The 20,382-nt window shown below is 46.8% G+C and overlaps 1 protein-coding gene across 1 annotated transcript; it reads left to right on the plus strand.

Moving 5' to 3' along the window:
- The first annotated feature begins 15,829 nt into the window (after window positions 1–15,829).
- On the plus strand, window positions 15,830–18,507 carry LOC123074382 (uncharacterized). Its single transcript, XM_044497246.1, has 2 exons — window positions 15,830–17,059; window positions 18,139–18,507. Exons 1-2 carry the CDS (start codon window positions 15,958–15,960, stop codon window positions 18,276–18,278), a joined length of 1,242 nt encoding a protein of 413 aa, XP_044353181.1. The 5' UTR covers window positions 15,830–15,957; the 3' UTR covers window positions 18,279–18,507.
- The last annotated feature ends 1,875 nt before the right edge of the window (window positions 18,508–20,382 follow it).

The raw sequence follows: 20,382 nt of genomic DNA on the forward strand, positions 1-20,382 counted from the left end.
CATCCGTGCGCGGCCAGCCAACGGTAGCGCATCACCCTCAACGGCTCTGAAGTGACCCGCACTCCAGCTAGGCGAGCATGCCCAAACGCCGGCCCGAACTAGGTATCCACACATCACTCCCTTATGCACTGTTCCGACGATGTTTGGATATCCTTTCACTGCTCTCTTAGCTTACACACCTATGCAACTCTGACTTTAACTATTATTTCTTCTGGAGATATCATCTGAAACAACCAAATCCATTTTTTAGCGAAGCATGACGGTGCTACGGGATCTGGTACACATCCTGCACACCCGTATAACCTTGTAAGTATCTATCCTCCGGTACAACATCAAGGTCGATTCCTCTTATTTGATCAACCATTCGCCGTGTCAAAAATGCAGAGGGGGATGCAAGGAGCACAAGGCCTGCACATCCAAGCAAGTGGTAACATGGACTTGTACATGGAACATCCCAAGCGCAAGCAGAGCTGCAGTGAGCCTATACAACGAGCTAGCGTAAGTCCCTGCATTTCATTTAATTCGTACTGGCATTCGTGTATGATTTGTGTGCAGTGGCGGATCCACGAATTCAAGTTACCAGGGGTGAACATTTAACTTAAAAAATACGAAGGCACTTGCACTCCGGAAATCAACATAACTTGAGAAATGTGAAGCTACATGCACTTTGAAAACCAGCTAATGATCCAAAGTAGTTCAGATTATAAACACTAAATGATGCAAGCACCAAAAAACACAAAATGCAACATGGTGTGCAAGGACTACAAACATGGTTTGTACCTGCTTGAATTATTCGTTCTCTTGCTGAAAATATCAAAGTGTAATTGCACCTATAACCAGTGCGCAAACTGCATATCGATATATCTATCCTGCACAAGTATGCCAATAGTTTCAAACAACAGATTAGAAAAGTATTTATGCTATGTTGTCATGATACGGGGACTTTCTCGTAGATGGCCTCGACGTTTCCTCAAGCTATGAAAATGCACTATAATTTGCTTGTCATCAATGCCTGCAAATATCTGTCTCTCTCAACATAGCAGATCATCATTAGACACTAAATCCTTCAATGAGCTTGCAAAATGCTTGCATTAGATCCCTCATTAGACACTATATGTTCATCACCAGGAGCATGTAAAATGTTTGCATCAAATCCTTCATTAGGAGTCTGTTCATTAGACACTTCAGGCTCAAGAACAATATGAGCTTGTATGTTTGCACCGGAAACTTGATTAGATACATCAGATTTAGTGAGTTCAGTATTGATTGGGGGAGTTATAAAATAAGTAGAAATTGGTTTCATTTTCTCATAGATTCCCTACATACAAGCAGTTTTACAACACCGTCAGGTTTAACTATTGGCCAGAAATTGAAGAGTTAAATTAGATATAATCAGGGATGTGATGTACCTGCTCGTTGCGCATGCTACTCTTGCAAGCTGCGACTGTCCGTGTGCGCAAGCTCGATGCCATGCCCGTGCTGCCGTCGCTGCCTCCCACGCAGGCTACACCCAGGGTTGGATCTTCACCTTCTTGTCCTTCCGTTCGCTTGAAGCCCGGCGACCGCCCTCCAACGAGGGCGCGAGGAAGTGTTGTGTCGGTCTGTCCAGCGGCGGCTAGCTTAGGAGCGAACCAGACTGGAGGCTGGAGCGAATGAATTGGGATTTTTCCTGCTGTCGATCGATATGGGAGGCGCTCGTTTGGGCCGCGAGCCTGCTATAGGGCCTGCCTTGCACTTATGTTATTGGCCCATCCAAATTGAAACATTTTTCTTCATTTTTTACATTGCCTGCTCATGCGTTGGGACAAACAAAACTAGCCTGGGCCAACCTGGACGACTCAAACTAGGTGCACACTTTCCAGCCACCTGAGGCGGCCGCCCATACCAGCCCCTATGGTGGCGTCGCCCCTTTTTGCGTGTATGATTGGGTAGTGAAAAATATTCCAGTGACGCTTTTGATTTACCCACAGAATGGTTGAATTGCTTATTTCTATGAACTGAGTTCGCCAATAATGTGAAAGATGCCAGTCTTTTCATCCTATTGTAGATTGCTTAGATCTCGATATGCCAAAAGTAATCGCATGAAATATACAGTAAAAGCCAGTGTGATGTGTGTGGCTACAACTAGTCTGACTACACGTCCTCATATAATATATCAAGGACGTACCATCTTACCAGATTAACCATTCGACTTACCAATGCAGTGTGGGAAGAAAGAAGTATTGGGACTGCGTATCCAAGTAATTGATGCCATGGACTCCTTCATACAACCTTGTAAGATAAAAAGAAGTTGCAGTGTGCCTGTACAAAGAACTACCATAAGTTCAGTTACCTGCTTCTCGGAATTTTAGTTGGCCACTTATTGCAAAATTGTTCAATTACGTTGCTTGGCTTAATTTAGTTTGCTACTGATTACATAATGCCACAGCCTGTTAATCCTATTGTAGACTGCGCCTATCTATGTGTTTGATACTTACTGTTAAGAATTACCTGTTTGCCTTAACTTAAATAGCTACTTGTTTGTTTAACTGCTTTGCTGCTGCAACAGCGGGTTACAATGATGTTAATAACTACTTTTCAGCATCCAATTGAAACTCTTTAATTCCTTGTTTGTTTAACTGGTTTGCTGTTATAACTCCCAGTTGAGATGTTTTGCTAACTTCAACTTTTCTGAATCCAATCGGAACTTTAATGGCAAAACAGGTTAGCCCAAGATCAAAGAGCAAGGTCCCCATGGACGTTGCATCATCCCACAGCAGTGGCACGGGCCCATCGTGCATTATGAATTGCCAACTGTTGATGCTCTAGAGGCTAAACTAGTGGTAGAAAGAGATTTTGCTTCTGCACTTAGAGATGAAGTTGACATGTTGAGGAAGCAAACAGCACAATCACAAGCAGTACTCAAGACAACCATTAAATATTTGGTGGATTTCAAAACAAAGCAAGCTGAGACTGACCACATTGTTAAGGTCCTGAAGGAAAAAAGGAAATTAAATTCCCACTTGGTAAATCATAGGTGAAATGTTCTTTCCATCGTTGAATAACCTTTGTGTTGTTTGTTCATGTAATCAATCAAACCATTTTTTTAGAGATCATGTAATAATTGTTGATATTATAGATGGACCATAAGTGGCACGCATTGGAAAGGGCCAAGATGTTGGCTAAAAAAAGGATGTTGTTGTAGCAAAAAAAAGTACAGCGGCCTGGCTTATGTATGTTAGTTGATATTATTGATCCATATACTCTATAAGTGTTTATATGTCTGTTAGTTCTGTACATTCTTGGTTGATTGACTCGGTATTTGAATCTTGATACATCGCTTGTGTACATATCTAAATGGGAGTACACATTATGCTGCGTGTGACATTTGAGTTCGACATGAAGTGTTCCAAATATTCGAATTCACCTTAAACTGGATTATAGCTTCTGAATTTGAGTATCGGCATTTGTAAATCATATTCATATATGACAGTGGAATACATCTTTATCGTCCTTTTGAAGATATATAAAAACACATAAAATGATTTATAAAGATTCATATAGGAATACAAAATGGATTCGAATTTAGTTGCCAGGGTAAACGTGGATGCTTATTGTCCCAAAATTCAAAAGAAGCGGCAAAATGTCCACTCCCATGTCGGCTGCCCGAAGCCAAGTGTTTGGGAGATGGAAATTATTGTCTACCCATTACACGGACAATCCATCGGCCCGATTTCCACTGCTCTAAATTGGGGTAGGTTAGTAACTTCAACTAGACGTGACAGGACCGCCTCTGAGCCCATTCCGACACGGTGGGCTTCAAACATGGGCGGCAAAACACATTTGATTCAAGGTCGTCCGAAAGACCTCTGTTTCTCCCTCCATTCCCCATTCATACACGGTGGGCGGCAAAACAAACTCGACTCGGCCAAAATCGATGTAGGCAAATATTTTCAATAGGGGCAGGTTTGTAACTTCACTCAGACGTGACACAACCGCCCTACCTGTCAGCCCCGTTCATACACCGTGGGCGCCAACCATGGGCGCCAACCACCCTCTTCTCGCCCGAAATTGCTCTAGGCAAATATTGGCGAGATGCGAGATTACCGTCCTATCCCCAACTGTCGAGACGTCCAAATTTTAAACAGGGGCTAAGTTCGTAACTTTCCCATATTTCAGATAGGCGCGTCCCAAAAACATGGTTCCCCGTACCTCTCCCTCCATTTTACCATTCATACGCCGTCTGCGCTAGAACACCATCCCAACATCAGCCTCCGTCCGCCACCCCATCCATCGCCGCCGTCCTCCACCACATCCATCGCCACCGTCCTCCACCATGCCGGAGCGCCTACCAAGACCGCGTCGTCCACTGCTAGAGATGGACGTTTCTCACCCACGGCGACGGACCAATAGCCTTACATCGCGTCCTCTCGCTTCATCGGCGCCGTCGTCCTCTTTGCCGAGGCCGCTCACACGACCTTCTCTTTCACTGCAACGGGACTTATCCCCCGATGCACCCGTCTACCGTCACAGATCTGCTTCAACACCACCGACAGCCATCGCACCCCCGATGCCTACACAGCGCCGCAAGAGAGGTGGTACTTCATATCTCCTCAACTTTTTGATCTCAACCAGAAAATAGATCTTAACTTGGTTACTCTACTTTATTTTCAGCTCTTAGAATTTAGTTCTTAGTTCGAAGCAAACAATGGATGCTAAATATCATTTCTCCAGTTTGCAGCTTCAAATCTGCCATGGCACAGTCATAATACGGTTTAATTGATCATGTTGGTTCCGTGGTGGTTTCTTTAATAGAAATCGGAGGGGAAACCCTCTTTTGCTAAAAAAATATGCTTAGAGTTTCCCCCTTTTATGATCACTATACGATCAGAATACGTGTTGCGTGTCATAATAACACTGCTCCACCCATCAAGCTAAACAAGCTTAGTTGTTCAAATACGAATCAGATATTATTAAAATAGAGTCGTTTAATTGGTCAGCTAAATGTTCCTAAATTAGTTTCGAAAATGCATGTTCGCCGCTCGGGTGTGTATCTCTACAGGGTGCCCACGGTGGGCCGGCCCACCCTGGGTGCCCACGCTCAGCTAAATTGATCAGCTAAATGTTCCTAAATTAGTCTCGAAAATGCACAAATTTCATATGATTCTAATGTTCCTACTTCAGTTTTGAAATGTGTGTCTGCCTGTTATAGAGACATAAGGGGTTTGTATTTCTGTGTGTGGTCTGGTCAGCACGGTTGGGGGTGAACTTTGCATATGCAGGGGTTTATAGGGAGACACTCTTCGAGTTGAATTTGCAATGCATTCCATAGATAATCTGACTACTTTTATGTTTTCATGAATCTCAGATTCTGAACAGCATCATAATGATTATGAGCTTGCGCGCATGAAAAGAATAAAGCAGAACAATGCCATGGCTGTCAAACTTGGCATTAAGGGACTGAAATCAAGTCTGGATGCAATGCAATGCAAACGCTCTCCACCTACAGATTCATGCTCAGAATATGATCCTAACAGTGATTCTGAGCTAGAGGGAGACCTAAGTCAATGTAGCTCCCTAGTGGAGGAGTCAGAGGAAGATGCCCTATCTTATTCACCCATCAAGGTGCTTGCTCTAACTTTCCAAGGTTACATTGGTCGCACATATCTTGCAACTGATGCTTTGCATTGCTTCTACTTTGTTGAACTGCCATTAGCTCAGTTTACACATCGTGTATGTGAATACGCCCTGCCCATCCATTTTCAGTACATATTCCATCTGTCATCATACCATATTTATCCATTCAAATGATGTTCTTGTGTATCAGACGTTCAAAAGGAAGAGGGCGATTGCTGATCGTGGAGGAGCACAAGCAAAGTATTTGGAAAAGGTAGTGGCACCTGATAAATCAAATAGCCCATTAGGTGTAGTTGCAATATCACCTGACCCACAAAACACCCCAACTCTAGCAGACTCGAGCCCTACTACACTGGTCATTTCTGATGCCCCAACTCAGCAGACCCCAACTGCAGCAAACAGTATGATTATGCCAGTTGACATAGCACCAGCTCTACGACGCAAAACCCCCATTCCAGCAAAGAGTACACCAAATCCAGTTGCCAAATCCCTTTTCGAACCAGAGAGAGCCCCAATTGCAGAAAATAGGACCCTTGTTCCATTTCTTCCCGGTTTAGAAGACGAAGCTTATGTTGTTGTCAGGAACTTTGTGCGCATCTTTCCTTCATGGAAAGATTAGACCGCAGACACAGAACAATTTCCAGTCTTCCTCCGCAACTTACGCATAAGTAATGTACTAATGTTATTCATGGTCATTACTGCATATGTTTCTGCTGATAGAAGACACAAGATTTCATTCTTTTAAATAGGCGAGGAGCAAACTGGATTGTGAAGACGAGCAAGGGTTGGTTGCGCTTTTCAAGCACTCGTTGATGAAGTATCGTTCCTACCTGAGGCAAGCACACTTCGATGGCAAGCCTCTGAACAAAATTTCTGTAAAGTCTCCGGTGCTACATTTATCCGACGGTGATTGGAATAATCTTGTTACACATTGGTCTCGGCTGCAGCGTAAGGTACTATCTATGATATCACATCACAATTTGAACTACATTTCTGCATTTGCCTTAATGTCTCACTTGTACGAAAACTGTTAGCAGAAGAACATTCATTCTCAAGGGACCACAGAATCTCGCAACTATACTGCACACTACATTGCTCTTGTGAGTACCTCTTGCCCTGTATGACCATACTTACTTTCATAGCTATTTGATTATGTAGATCACTGCACATGTTAGCCTCGTAATCGTCCATTTGGTGGACATTATAAGATCCGTATGGACTCTTACATAAATTTAGAATCAACCCAATGCTTTTGCAGAGGTTTAGCTCTGCAGTCCTCTTGTAAGGACTGAACGTGGTCTATCACTATACTTACATTAACAGCTACTCCCTCCGTCCCATAATATAAGAACGTTTTGTACAGCCAGTGTTCAAAACACTCTTGTATTATGGGAAGAGGGATTGGTTCATTGTGTAGCATTCTGCATCTTATCTCCCTCACCCACCATTTACTAAAAAAGATCAGATCTATATTTAATCTTATCAACAAGTAGAATACACAGACCATGCCAGTGCAGAAGTGTAGCCCATTGCTCTTGTCAGTACATTTTGTCCTGTAACGCTTGTACTTCCAGGGATTGGTAGTTGATTATGTAGCATCAATCTGCATCTTATCTTCATTATCCTCTATCCCTTTCAGTATTATCATATCTATAATTACTCTCTACAAAATGTAGAGTACATGCAGTGCTTATGAAGAAGATTATGTGCTGAAATTCTTGAGTCACTACTAGGAAAAGGGCTATAGCTAATATGAACATTAATGGCGCACCACATATGTGGTGCGCCACTGCTATATAGCAGTGGCGCACCATGTGTAGGTACGCCATTAGTGTCCATATCACTAATGGCGCACCACACCCACGGTGCGCCACTACTAACAAATTTTTTTTTCAAAACTAGTAATGGCGCACCAGGGTATAGTGCGCCATTATTAGTTTTAACTAGTAATGGCGCACCACACACTCTATGCGCCACTACTAACATTTTTTTTACTTTTTTTTAAAACTAGTAATGGCGCACCAGGGGATAGTGCGCCATTACTAGTTTTAACTAGTAATGGCGCACTATCCACTGATGCGCCACTACTAACATTTACACATCACCAAATGCACCCCCCCTCCTTGGGCCGCCTTTTCAGTTTCAAAAAAATAAAAGAAAATGATAGAAATGTCCAAAAATAAAAGGAAATAAGATTCCCATGTGATATGTGGTCTAGTTGTTAGCAAAATTTACAAACATGAATTTTCGACTTTTTTGCAAAATCTCTCGAGAATTTGTAAAATGGGCGTAACTTTTGCATACGAACTCCGATGAAACAGTTTTTTATATGAAAAATCATCTACTCGAAAAGTTATATCCGAATTCAACTAGGGGAACCCCATTGAACATTTTTAGAATCCTCAAAAACCTAACAGAAAAAAGTTACGGGGCTTTCAAGATCTGGAGAGGCAAAAAAAATCAAAAAAATCAAACTTAGTAATGGCACACCTGCCCATGGTGCGCCATTACTATCCTCCCGCCATCAAAATTCAAACTATATCAAAAAAATAAAAAAAATGTAATGGCGCACCTGCCTAAGGTGCGCCATTACTATCTTCCCGCCTTCAAAATTCAAAGTAAATCAAAAAAAAGTTAGTAATGGCACACCTGCCCACAGTGCGCCATTACTATGCCGTATATATGGCTGGGCGGGGTCCTCTCCTCCTTACCTCTTCATTTTTCTCCTCCACTCCACCTCTCCTCCACTCCATCTCCTCCTCTCCTCCACTCCATCTCCCCTCCTCTCCTCCACTCCATCTCCCCTCCTCTCCTCCACTCCATCTCCTCCTCTCCTCCACCATACTCCCCTCCGATGAGCTCCTCCTACCTCCTCTCTGGTGATCTCCTCCTCCCTCCTCTCCGATGATCTCCTCCTCCCTCCTCTCCGGTGAGCTCCTCCTCCCTCCTCTCCGGTGAGCTCCTCCTCCCTTCTCTCCTCCCCTCCCCTCACGGTTTCTCCTCCCTCCTCTCCGGTGAGCTCCTCCTCCCTTCTCTCCTCCCCTCCCCTCACGGTTTCTCCTCCCTCCTCTCCGGTGAACTCCTCTCCGGCGACCTCCTCCTCCTCTCCGGTGATGTAGGCAAGCTCCTCTCCGGTGACCTCCTCCTCCTCCTCCCTCCTCTCCTCCTCACGGTCTCTCCTCAGCCCTCCTCTCCGGCGAACTCCTATCCGGCAAAAGAACGTACAAGATCCAAAAACGAGATCAAAATTTGAAAAAATATCGTGCAAAAAAACAAGCAAAAAAAGGGCAAAAATATCGCGATCCAGATCCAAATTCAAAATTCAAAAATAGCAATGGCGCACGGTGGGGGTTAGACGGTGCGCCACTACTATTTTCCCGCCTTCAAAATTCAGAAAAAATCAAAAAAAATCAAAAAAAAAGTTACCAGTGGCGCACTTGTAGCAATAGTAATGGCGCACTACAAGGTGTGCCACTCTTACCTGCAATACTAATGGCGCACCTGTTACTAGTGGCGTGGTAACAGTGGCGCACCTATAGTGCGCCATTAATGGCCAAAACAGGTGCGCCACTAATTAGCCTTTTCCTAGTAGTGAGTTATCCTTCCCTTGACATGGAGAAGGGCATTATAAAGCCGGTGTTAACTGTTAATGTAAGTCAGTCCTTCTAAAGCCTTTATCCTCAACTGCTGTTTAATTTGCTCATACTCCCTATCGTTTACTACTGTTTAGTTTGCTGTTTCTACCAAAATGCATGTTCGCAAGAACCATAAGTTCTAAGTTTTACTTGTAAAACCAAATTCCTTATTCATACCATGCACATTACTTAATACTCCCTATATGTATGCTTGTTTTTGTGGATCTATAATCCAGTGTGTGGTGAAGCACCTTGTCATCTCCTATTTTATCTTACTGATGTGGCTGATGATATGAACAACATACCATGCAGATTAACCAAAATAGATACAATGATTTTCTTTGCCCTTCATCTATGCTTGTTATGTCGACATGGTAATCTAGTAGTGTGGTGAAGCTCCCCGCATTATGAACAATGCCAAATTATGCTATTGATATTTTGAACTTACTCTTTATTTTCTAATTTGAAATTGGATGGAATTGACAGCACAGTTATCATCTTTGTTTATACACGTGCAAAACATGTCATCTCTCTGCTTTGTTTCAGGGTGATATGCCTGATGGCATGCACAAGTCTGCTGAAGGCTGTGAGACAAACCCAACATATATTGCAGCAAAGAAGGCAAAACATCTTGAAGATAGCGAGACAACCCCAAAGTCTTGTCTTGATGCAGTGTTCAACTTACTTGAGACTAGCAGTCAGACAAGCTCACAGAATTCGTTGTCTGAATCAGTTCGACTTCTTCAGTCCCAAGTTCTAGCAGAAAGGCATTCTGCAACTCAACTTCGACTTGAAGTCCTATCTCTAAGAAAGATTGCAGAGAACACCAATGAGAACCTCATCGCTAAACAGCTACACCTGGAAGCTATGACCGACATGCTAGGCCGGTCTCACAGCCTTGCTTAGCAGCTTGCGCAGCAGTTCCCCCGCAAGGCTAACCTTTCTTGAACTGTCTTGGAAGTGGTCTCGGTTCAGTATTATTTTGTTACGCTGCAATGGTGCCCAGTTTTTGTAATCTGCTTCTTCGTTGCGCTTTATGATCACTGGTGGCGAACTTCGATGCCCAGTGGATGTAATATACCTTAAATCCTTTATTGTATAGTGTAGGTTTATTCTTAGTTACTATGCCGTAATTTCTTTATTGTATATAGTAGGTTTGTTCTTAATTCCTACTAGTTACTGCCATCATTCACTATCTGGAAAAAAAATTAGATGTAGTTGACCGGGCCGAAACATTCGACTCTAACGGGCCTAGTTTTTAGCGGGCCACAATTGGGCCGGCCTACGTCTTTCTTGGGCCCGAATGATTGGGGCCTTCACACATTGCGCCAGGCCCACAACTTACACCGGCCTATATTTTAGTTGGGCCTTTTGTCGACCCAGCGCTTAGTTTGGCCCAGGTAGCGTTGGGCCATTAACAGGCTAAATATTGTACTGGCCTGTTACGGCCCAGATGAAACCACGGGCCTTTAGCAGGCCGAAATGCATGTTGGGCCTCAATTTTCACTAGTCGTCGACGGGCCTTCAGCAGGCTGAAATGTAGACTGGGCCTTTTTGGGCCCAGTTAGCTCACGGGCCGTTACCAGGCTGAAACATATCTCGGGCCTTAGTTGGCCCACTGATATCATGGGCCTTTAAGAGGCCGAAAGCTTAGTACAGGCATCAACGGGCCAAATTACGCGACGGGCCTTTAACAGGCCCAAACTCACGCTGGGCTTAACTGTTGCCACCTTTAGCACGGGCCGTTAGTGGGCCCGATGTCCCGTCGGACCAAATATGGCCCATGGGCAGTACGGGCCATTCCCAGGTTGAAATGGGCCCATGTCTACATCGGGCCTCTAACAGGCCGAAAGTCACTGTGCTGTAGTTGGGCCCAAATATTCGGCGAACAATTAACGGGCCAGATCTGGCTTCGGGCCGTAAATGGGCCCAGATATTGGGCGAACAATTAACGGGCCAGATCTGGCTTCGGGCCGTAAATGGGCCCAAATATTGGGCGAACAATTAACGGGCCAGATCTGGCTTCGGGCCGTAAATGAGCCTTTATTAAGCAGGTCGTTATTGGGCTGGCCCACTAGTACCTGATTAAGTACTACGGGCCTTTGATTGGGCCGGCCTTTTTAACCTATATGGGCCTCTGTTGGGCCCAGCCACGTGTCGGCGTATCATAGGCATGTCTCCTCCAATGGACGGGCGACATCTGGCCCACTAACGAGCTGACAGGTGTTCCCTCCGGCCAATTGGAATTTTACACGTGGAAATTTCCCATTGGTCCGGGCTGTTAACGGGTTATTGGATCCAAAACCCGACCCGATAGCTTAACGATGTCCCATTGGTCCGGGCTGTTAAGGAGTCTGGATGAAGGAGTTCATATCCGATCTAGGTGTAATACCTATTGCATCGGGTCCAATGAAAATCTTTTGTGACAATACTGGAGCAATTGCCTTAGCAAAGGAATCCATATTTCACAAGAGAACCAAACACATCAAGAGACGCTTCAACTCCATCCGCGATCAAATCAAGGAGGGAGACATAGAGATTTGCAAAATACATACAGATCTGAATGTTGCAGACCCGTTGACTAAGCCTCTTCCACGAGTAAAACATGATCACCACCAAGACTCCCTGGGTGTTAGAATCATTACAATGTAATCTAGATTATTGACTTTAGTACAAGTGGGAGACTAAAGGAAATATGCCCTAGAGGCAATAATAAAGTTGTTATTTATATTTCCTTATATCATGATAAATGTTTATTATTCATGCTAGAATTGTATTAACCGGAAACTTGACACATGTGTGAATACATAGACAGAACAAAGTGTCCCTAGTATGCCTCTACTTGACTAGCTCGTTAATCAAAGATGGTTAAGTTTCCTGACCATAGACATGTGTTGTCATTTGATGAACGGGGTCACATCATTAGGAGAATGATGTGATGGACAAGACCCATCCGTTAGCTTAGCATAATGATCGTTAAGTTTTATTGCTATTGCTTTCTTCATGACTTATACATATTCCTTTGACTATGAGATTATGCAACTCCCGAATACCGGAGGAACACCTTGTGTGCTATCAAACGTCACAACGTAACTGGGTGATTATAAAGATGCTCTATAGGTGTCTCCGAAGGTGTTTATTGGGTTGGCATAGATCGAGATTAGGATTTGTCACTCCGAGTATCGGGGAGGTATCTCTGGGCCCTCTTGGCAATGCACATCATGATAAGCCTTGCAAGCAATGTGACTAACGAGTTAGTTATGGGATGATGCATTACGGAACGAGTAAAGAGACTTGCCAGTAATGAGATTGAACTAGGTATGAGGATACCGACGATCGAATCTCGGGCAAGTAACATACCGATGACAAAGGGAATAACGTATGTTGTCATTGCGGTTTGACCTATAAAGATCTTTGTAGGACATGTAGGAACCAATATGAGCATCCAGGTTCCACTGTTGGTTATTGATCAGAGAAGTGTCTCGGTCATGTCTACATAGTTCTCGAACCCGTAGGGTCCGCACGCTTAACGTTCGATAACGATTTGTATTATGAGTTGTGTGTTTTGGTGACCGAAGATTTTTGGAGCCCCGGATAAGATCACGGACATGACGAGGAGTCTCGAAATGGTTGAGAGGCAAAGATTGATATATTGGACGATAGTATTCGGACACCGGAATGGTTTCGGAATGTTTCGGATATTTATCGGAGTACCGAGGGGTTACCGGAACCCCCCGGGGAAAGTAATGGGCCAACATGGGCCATAGGGGAGAGAGAGGGCAACCCACAAGGGGTGCCCCCCCCCCATGGGCATTCCGAATTGGACAAGGGGAGGGGCGCGGCCCCCCTTTCCTTCTTCCTCTCCCTCTCCTTCCCTTTTCCCCCTCCGAAAGGAAGGAAGGGGGGCCGACTAGGACTAGGAGTCCTAGTCGGTTTCCCCCCCACTTGGCGCGCCCCCTAGGTCCAGCCTCCTCCCCTCCTCCTTTATATACGTGGGCAGGGAGCACCCCAAAGCACATCAATTGTTCTCTTAGCCGTATGCGGTGCCCCCCTCCACAGTTTACTCCTCCGGTCATATTGTCGTAGTGCTTAGGCGAATCCCTGCATGGATCACATCACCATCACCGTCACCACACCGTTGTGCTGACGAAACTCTCCCTCGACACTTTGCTGGATCAAGAGTTCGAGGGACATCATCGAGGTAAACGTGTGCTGAACTCGGAGGTGACGTATGTTCGGTGCTTGATCGGTTGGATCGCGAAGACGTTCGACTACATCAATCGCGTTAAGTTAACGCTTTCGCTTTCGGTCTATGAGGGTACGTGGACACACTCTTCCCCTCTCGTTGCTATGCATCTCCTAGATAGATCTTGCGTGATCGTAGGAAAATTTTTGAAATTGCATGCTACGTTCCCCAACAGTTGTACACCTGGGTCGAGGTGACCTCCTATCCACAGAAGTCGAACACCTGCTTTGCAACAAGGTTCAAGTGCACCTCCTTGAAGCCCTTGTCAGTCCTCACCCCACTAGCTATGATCTCACACATCTTGTTAAGCACAAAAGTGAAGAGGAATGGCTGTCATTTCGTGTTGCCCCCCTGCCATCCTTCTTCTCCTTTCCTGCTGCCTTAAGAGCAGCAGCATGAGCAACAACATTGAGCTGAGCTAGTACAAATGGAGGAACCGTAGGCGGCACCTCGAAAACCTCTGAATCAAGAGGCATCTGTTCCAGAGGAGGCTGGGAGTCCTCGACGTAGGACGGCGGGAACTGGCTCTCGGACAACAAGATGGCCTGACTAAACTCTTGGGTGGTCATGTCCTACAAACATAAGTGTCATCAACACCACAAGACACTACACATGGATAGTATGAACTAGTAGTACAACATGGACAGATCGAACTAGCAGTACAACATGGATAGATCGAACTAGCAGTACATCTTGGACAGATCGAACTAGCATTACATCTTGGACAGATCGAATTAGTATTACATCATGGACAGATCAAACTAGCAGTAACACATGCACAAGCATACCACAGCATAACAAAGCACTAATCATGGAGAACAGAGCACTAGTCATGGACACATGGATAATCTTGTTCAACACTTGCACACTAGCATACCACCGATTCATCGATGACCACTAACTACAAACACTTGCCCACATGGAAACAACCCCTAGCATGCTCCAGATCCATCACAACTAGCTACTACACCATCACAGTCAAACAGATCGGACGGCCTAACCTTAGCACATGGACAGATCTAGCTAGAACTAGAAGAGAGGAGGTGGTGATTGAACTTACAGAGGCCATCGGAACGGCCGCGGAGGAGGTGCCTGGCACGTCGGAGAGGAAGAGGAGTCGACCCGCCGGTGCAGTCAACCGGTCGCCGGAGTAGATGCGTCGCTTACCTCGTCATCGAAGTGGATCCGCGCCGGAGGGAAAGCTCGAGAGGGGGAAATGGTGGCGGGAGTTTTGCCGTGGTGGTGACCCTCGATATATAGGGCTACCGAATCGGCGGGCGGTGACTTGAATTCGTCCTGCCGCTTTTCCGGAGATGCGCCATCGCTCCCGCCATCTCCCTCCCCTGCGCGGCGCGATGTTCCCCTTCCCTGCATGGCTCGAGCCTGGCTCGTTGGAAACGGCCGAATCGGCCGTTCCTAGCGGGCCAGGCTGAAGGGTACTTTATGGTTCGTGCTATGCGGGCTAAACAGTAAACACAGGCATCCAAACAGCCCATTTTTATCCCGTGCGGGCCTGGCTGGGCCTAATGCAGGCTACCAAACGCGTCGTATGTTCCTGTGTGCAAACCTGGGGTGTAGCAAGGTGGAGATGGAGTCGGACTGTTCTTTTAGGGTGGACTCAATCAAGCTAATGGATGAATACATGGGACCAGATGTGATGGTCGTTATGGAATGTAAGGAGATGGCTTTGGACCTTGCCGGGATCACATTCCAACATATTAGCTAGGCATTCTTTTAGATAAGATCCTCTGGTCTTTGGGATGAGTTAATCCCTGACTTTATTTCCAATCTTCTTGTAAATGATATTTCCATCGTACATAAGGAATGAAGTCTTTTGCATTAACAAAACGATCATTCCCTCCGGCGCGGATCCAAAACTAGCTTTCTTTGAGGAACTAGTAATAATATACGTGCAATGCATGTTAATATTAGATAGGATATTAGTTGCACGTTATATTAGGTAACATATCTGTTGCACGTTGGTATTTGATAAGATATCAATTACTTTTTCACGTAGGATATTAATTACATGGCAGATTTTAAGGTATAGCGTTGAGTTAAAATGTGTTTATAACCAATGATAGTGGTGGATAATTAGAGCGTTAAACGTGTTTGATGCTCAACATTGAAACAATTTGAACCGCCAGATAACATGATTTGACGGTCGAGATTATTTGGGTCTTTTTATATTGGTATAGACATAGATATAAACAAAGTTGATTATGTTTTTGTTATAAAAGCTACTGTGTTCCGCCTGATCAAGCCGACTGATTGCGTCAGCGTGCGACCGATCGGAACCGGATGCGCGTTCCAGCCGAGCCATTCCGCTCGCATGCTTTGCTCGCCCCCTTAAGCACGCCACCCTTTAAGCCTTGATTGAAACCTAACCGCCACCGGGGGACTCGACCACCGCCGTCACCACCACCACGTACGGGGCCAGGGCAGGCATTCAGAGCCGGGATGGCGTCCGCGTCGCCGTCGTGGGTCATCCTGGGCCGCGTGGCCAAGGTGTCGGCCGCCGACGCCGATCTTCCTCCGGGCGCCGACCTCTCCCTCGCGCTGCCGGCGCCGCCGCGCGTCGCGCTCCTCACCATCCCCCCGCGCATCTTCCCGGGCCAAACTACCTCTGACAACTTCCCCTCCGTCCTCGCCGTCGACCGCTCCGGCCTCCTCCTCCTCCACGCCTCCCAGGGCCCCGCCGCGGGCCCCGCCATCGTCGACCTCCCCAGCCGCCAGGAGGTCTGCTGGCGCCCATTCGTCGCGGGCTACTTCGTCCTCGACTCCAAATCCGCCTCGGCCTTCCCGCTCCCCAACCCCGAGCGCATCATGAACCCGGGCCGCCTCGGCCTCATCGCCTCCCCCGAGGGCGCAGGCCGCTACATGGCCGCTGAGCTCCAGCCGATCGCCGGCGGCGAGCAAGCCGACCTCCTCTGCTTCTCGTCGCAATCCGGGCAGTGGGACCGGAAGACCGTCCCCTACCCGCTCCCGTCCCGGCCGTTGACCCCCAACGGCGTGGTCTCGCACTCCGGGAGGCTCTGGTGGGTCGACCTCTCCTGGGGCCTCATCACCTGCAACCCCTTCGCGGACGCGCCTGTGCTGAGCTTCGTCCCACTCCCGCCGCGCAAGGCGCTCAAGTACATGGAAGATTGTGCAGTGCTCGACAAGTACCGCCGCGTGGCTGTCAGCCGCGGCAAGCTGCGGTTCGTGGACATGTACAAGAACCGTAGCAGCTTCGGCTCTGCACAGATCAGCGTGTGGACGCTCGCCGATCCGGACTCCACCGAGTGGACGCTGCAGTATGAAGCGACCTTTTCGGAGATCTTTAATGATGCGAGCTTCAAGGCGACTCGTCTGACAAGGCAGCTCCCGGTGCTCGCGCTCATCCATCCCAGGGACCCCGACGTGGTCTACTTCTTCCTGGACAGGCACCTGTTCAGCGTCGACGTGCCTGACCGCAGGGTCGTGCAGTGCGAGCTCTACGAGCTGGTCGAGGAGCTATCCAGCGAACGCATCGCCACCCGTTTCGTTCACGCTTGGAGGCTGCCACCGGCTCTCCGCTCAGGTAATTATACCGTTTGCCCCCTTTGTAGATTCTTGTTACTAATTGTCAAGTGACTGGAAATGGTGTGTTTCTGTGTTAACATTGCGAGAGATGTATAGTGTCATCTTGGTGTGTAACATATACTGAATTAAGTCTAACATTTATTATTAAGTTGTGGGAGAGAAGGGATGCTAATGTTGGAAATTTCAGGCTGTGTTAGTTTAGCTTGTTTTAATTTAGTGACGCTGTAAGGGGCTTAAATTGGATTTTTGTAGAGTAAAGCACCGTTTGCTGTTAGATCTGACACTTCCAGTGAGTAATAGAAGCACACTTGTATCCATTAATTTTGCCGATGACTTGTTTGCAAAGCCTTATGTGCACAGGATGCAGGCAAGACTATGGAAGTAAATTGTCATATGGTATTCCTTCCATAGTTTTCATGTTGTTTCCCGGGTTGTAAGATGCAGTTTAACATTTAAGATGTTTGTTTCCCCCGCAAAAGAAAAGATGGACTAGTTTAATACTATTTCCAAAGATGGTGTCTGTTGAACTTCACAGTATACACAGACATTTCTGATAAAATTTGTCTCTAGGAATGCATACATCAGTGTGTAGCTCTTTAAAACATCTGTAGTATAGTTCTCACTTACTTGTAGTGTGCTAGTAGGTAGTAGTATAAGGATCAGGTGCTATTTTTCATGCACTTGCTTGAAGCCAGATTATATTTGTAAAGACACTCTGTTGCCCTTCATCATATTCATATATATGCAAACTTTTAATTAATACATGTTTAAGGAGGTACTATTTCTAATTGAAATTGTCACTGTATTCCGTTACGAAGAGTTCGGCTTCTTCAATTTTAGTGTTGCCCCTCTTTTGTTGCAGTACCAAACTACTAGGAATTACCGTATTAGGATGTTCTTTGTTGGTAATAATTATCTGGGTGCATGTGCCAGCTCCTGCACTTTTGTTTCGATTCAGCTTCCATTAGTGTAACAAAAGAGGACATGCTGAACTGGAACTGGGTTCCAACTCGCCCAATTCTGGGTACTATTAATTATCCTTCCTGTTATCTTTATGCGGCGTCAATCTATTTACAGCTGCGGATGCCGTTGCGGACAAGCTAAACGCAGGAGGAAATCAAGAAATCATTGATGCCGCTGCAGTCTCAACTTGCCAAACTGAAGTTGAAGTCGGTGGCGGCGACACGCCCGAGTCCAAGCGGCGTAGGCTAGAGTGACCTGAGCTTGTTGAGATCTGTTCTTGTAGTCTCTCTGTTTCAATCTTGCAGGCATCATCTTCCCAGAAAAAAATTCTTGTAGGCTTTGCTAGAGAGCTCGTAACCCCAGCATGTTATCGGATACCACCTTTTGTATCCCTGATTTGTTGATCTTTTTTAGACCGGGCATCAGCAGAGATGTCTTTGTTAGCTTGGACAAGCTGAATAGCATCCGTTTCCACCATGATCTTACTCGTCCCAAGTTCTTGGGCTTTGTATAACTCTTTCACGCAAGCTTTTTGTTTTACCCCGTGACCGTAGAGCAATAGTTGTACGGTATATTTTCATTAATAAAAAAGTATGTACATGAAAGAAAAAGAAAAAAAATGTAACAAACGTATCAATCAGCCTATGCCTGTTTTGTGAAACATCTCGAAAGAATTAGTTCAAAAACCGTTCAGTCCAGGTCTTGATTTTCTGTGCCTTGAGTGGCTTAGCTCTGTATTCCACTGCTTGCATTCCCTCCTTTAGATAAAAGATCCATCCATTGAGGTGCACTGGTGCTTGTCGAAAGATTTTATCGTTCCTAACAGACCATATACTCCAGCAGCTCATAACGATGATTTTCACGCAAGCTTCACCATCACAAGTTCACAGTGCAAGGCATCCTGAGCATGCTCCAGTCGTCCCGCCATGGCGATAGCCACATCTCCGTCGGAGTTGCGAATTAGAGTAAATTGCACAAAACCATCATTTTGAAGGCAAGGTTTACGAAAACCACTACAATACATTTTTTTGCAGAAAACACCATGTCTTCGGTAATCTTTTTGCATAAAACACTGATCAGCGTATCGGCTCAGATAAGTGAGTTTATGACAGAAGGGACCAGCCAGTCAGGCTGATGTGGCACCGCTTAACATCTCACATGTAACGGCAACGCCTGGTAACATTATCATCTCTATATGGGTCCACCTGTCATCGGAAGAAAAAAGGAAAAAACGGGTTCATCTTATCTTCACGCAGACTTCGTTATTGCCTCGCCAGGTCCACCATCGTTGTTGCCTTGCCCAGGCTCGCCGCTGCCGTTGCCTCGCCAAGGCCCGTCGCCGCCGTTGCCTCGCCCAGGCCCGCCGCCGCCGTGGTCTGCATCCCACTAGGCTGGAGCGCCACCGTGGTCTGCATCCCCCTCGGCACCGGTGCGCCCCAAGGTCTGCATCCCCTTGGGCACCGGCGTGCTCGAGCTCGGCGACGGAGCCGATGCTCCACCCCCCCCCCCCCCCCCCGACCAGCCACTGACGCTGGAGCTTGCCGACCGCGGGCCGCCGCACCTTCTCAACGTCGGGAACCGCCTCACCGCCCTCCAGTTCGTCCAGATCCCGTCGGGATCGGGTCATTGCCTCGCCCAGGTCCGCCGCCGCCGTGGTCTGCATCACACTAGGCTGGAGCGCCGCCGTGGTCAGCATCCCCCTCGGCACCGGTGCGCACCAAGGTCTGCATCCCCTTGGGGCACCGGCGTGCTCGAGCTCAGCGACGGAGCCGGTGCCCCCCCCCCCCCCCGACCAGCCACTGACGCTGGAGCTTGCCGACCGCGGGCCGCCGCACCTTCTCAATGTCGGGAACCGCCTCGCCGCCCTCCAATTCGTCCAGATCCCGTCGGGATCGGGTCATCCCCGCCGGATCCACGTTGCGCGCCTCTATTGCATCGCCGGAGACCGCCTCGGCGAACCTCCTGCGCCCTGCAACACCTGCACGGCCGCGGTGAGCTGCACCTGCTCGATAAAATGACTAAGTGGTCTGACACAGAGAAGAGAGTGTTTCACTGACAAGCGGGTCCCTGTCAAGCAAAACGATTCAATGTAACGGTGTGAGAGATTGGTGCCACGTCAGCCTGTCTGGCGGGCCCCATCTGTCATAATCTCACTTATCTGAGCCCAATCCGTCGATCAGTGCTTTCTGCAAAAAGATTACCGAAGACACGGTGTTTTCTGCAAAAAAAATGTATTGTAGTGATTTTCGCAAACCTTGCCTTTAAAGTGGTGGTTTTCTGCTATTTACTCTGTGAATTACAAACCGGCAGCCACCAGACGAGTTTTCCCTACTGAAGCTGCCATCCACGTTTATTTTG

Source organism: Triticum aestivum, chromosome 3D, assembly GCF_018294505.1.
Source record: "Triticum aestivum cultivar Chinese Spring chromosome 3D, IWGSC CS RefSeq v2.1, whole genome shotgun sequence".
In the NCBI taxonomy this organism is placed as follows: domain Eukaryota; kingdom Viridiplantae; phylum Streptophyta; class Magnoliopsida; order Poales; family Poaceae; genus Triticum; species Triticum aestivum.

What these genes read in the sequence shown, in the direction of transcription:
- LOC123074382 (XM_044497246.1), top strand. Translation starts at nt 15,958, where the DNA reads ATGGCGTCCGCGTCGCCGTCGTGGGTCATCCTGGGCCGCGTGGCCAAG. An exon ending in GCCACCGGCTCTCCGCTCAG is followed by an intron (nt 17,060 to 18,138) that starts GTAATTATACCG and finishes ATCTATTTACAG; the next exon opens with CTGCGGATGCCGTTGCGGAC.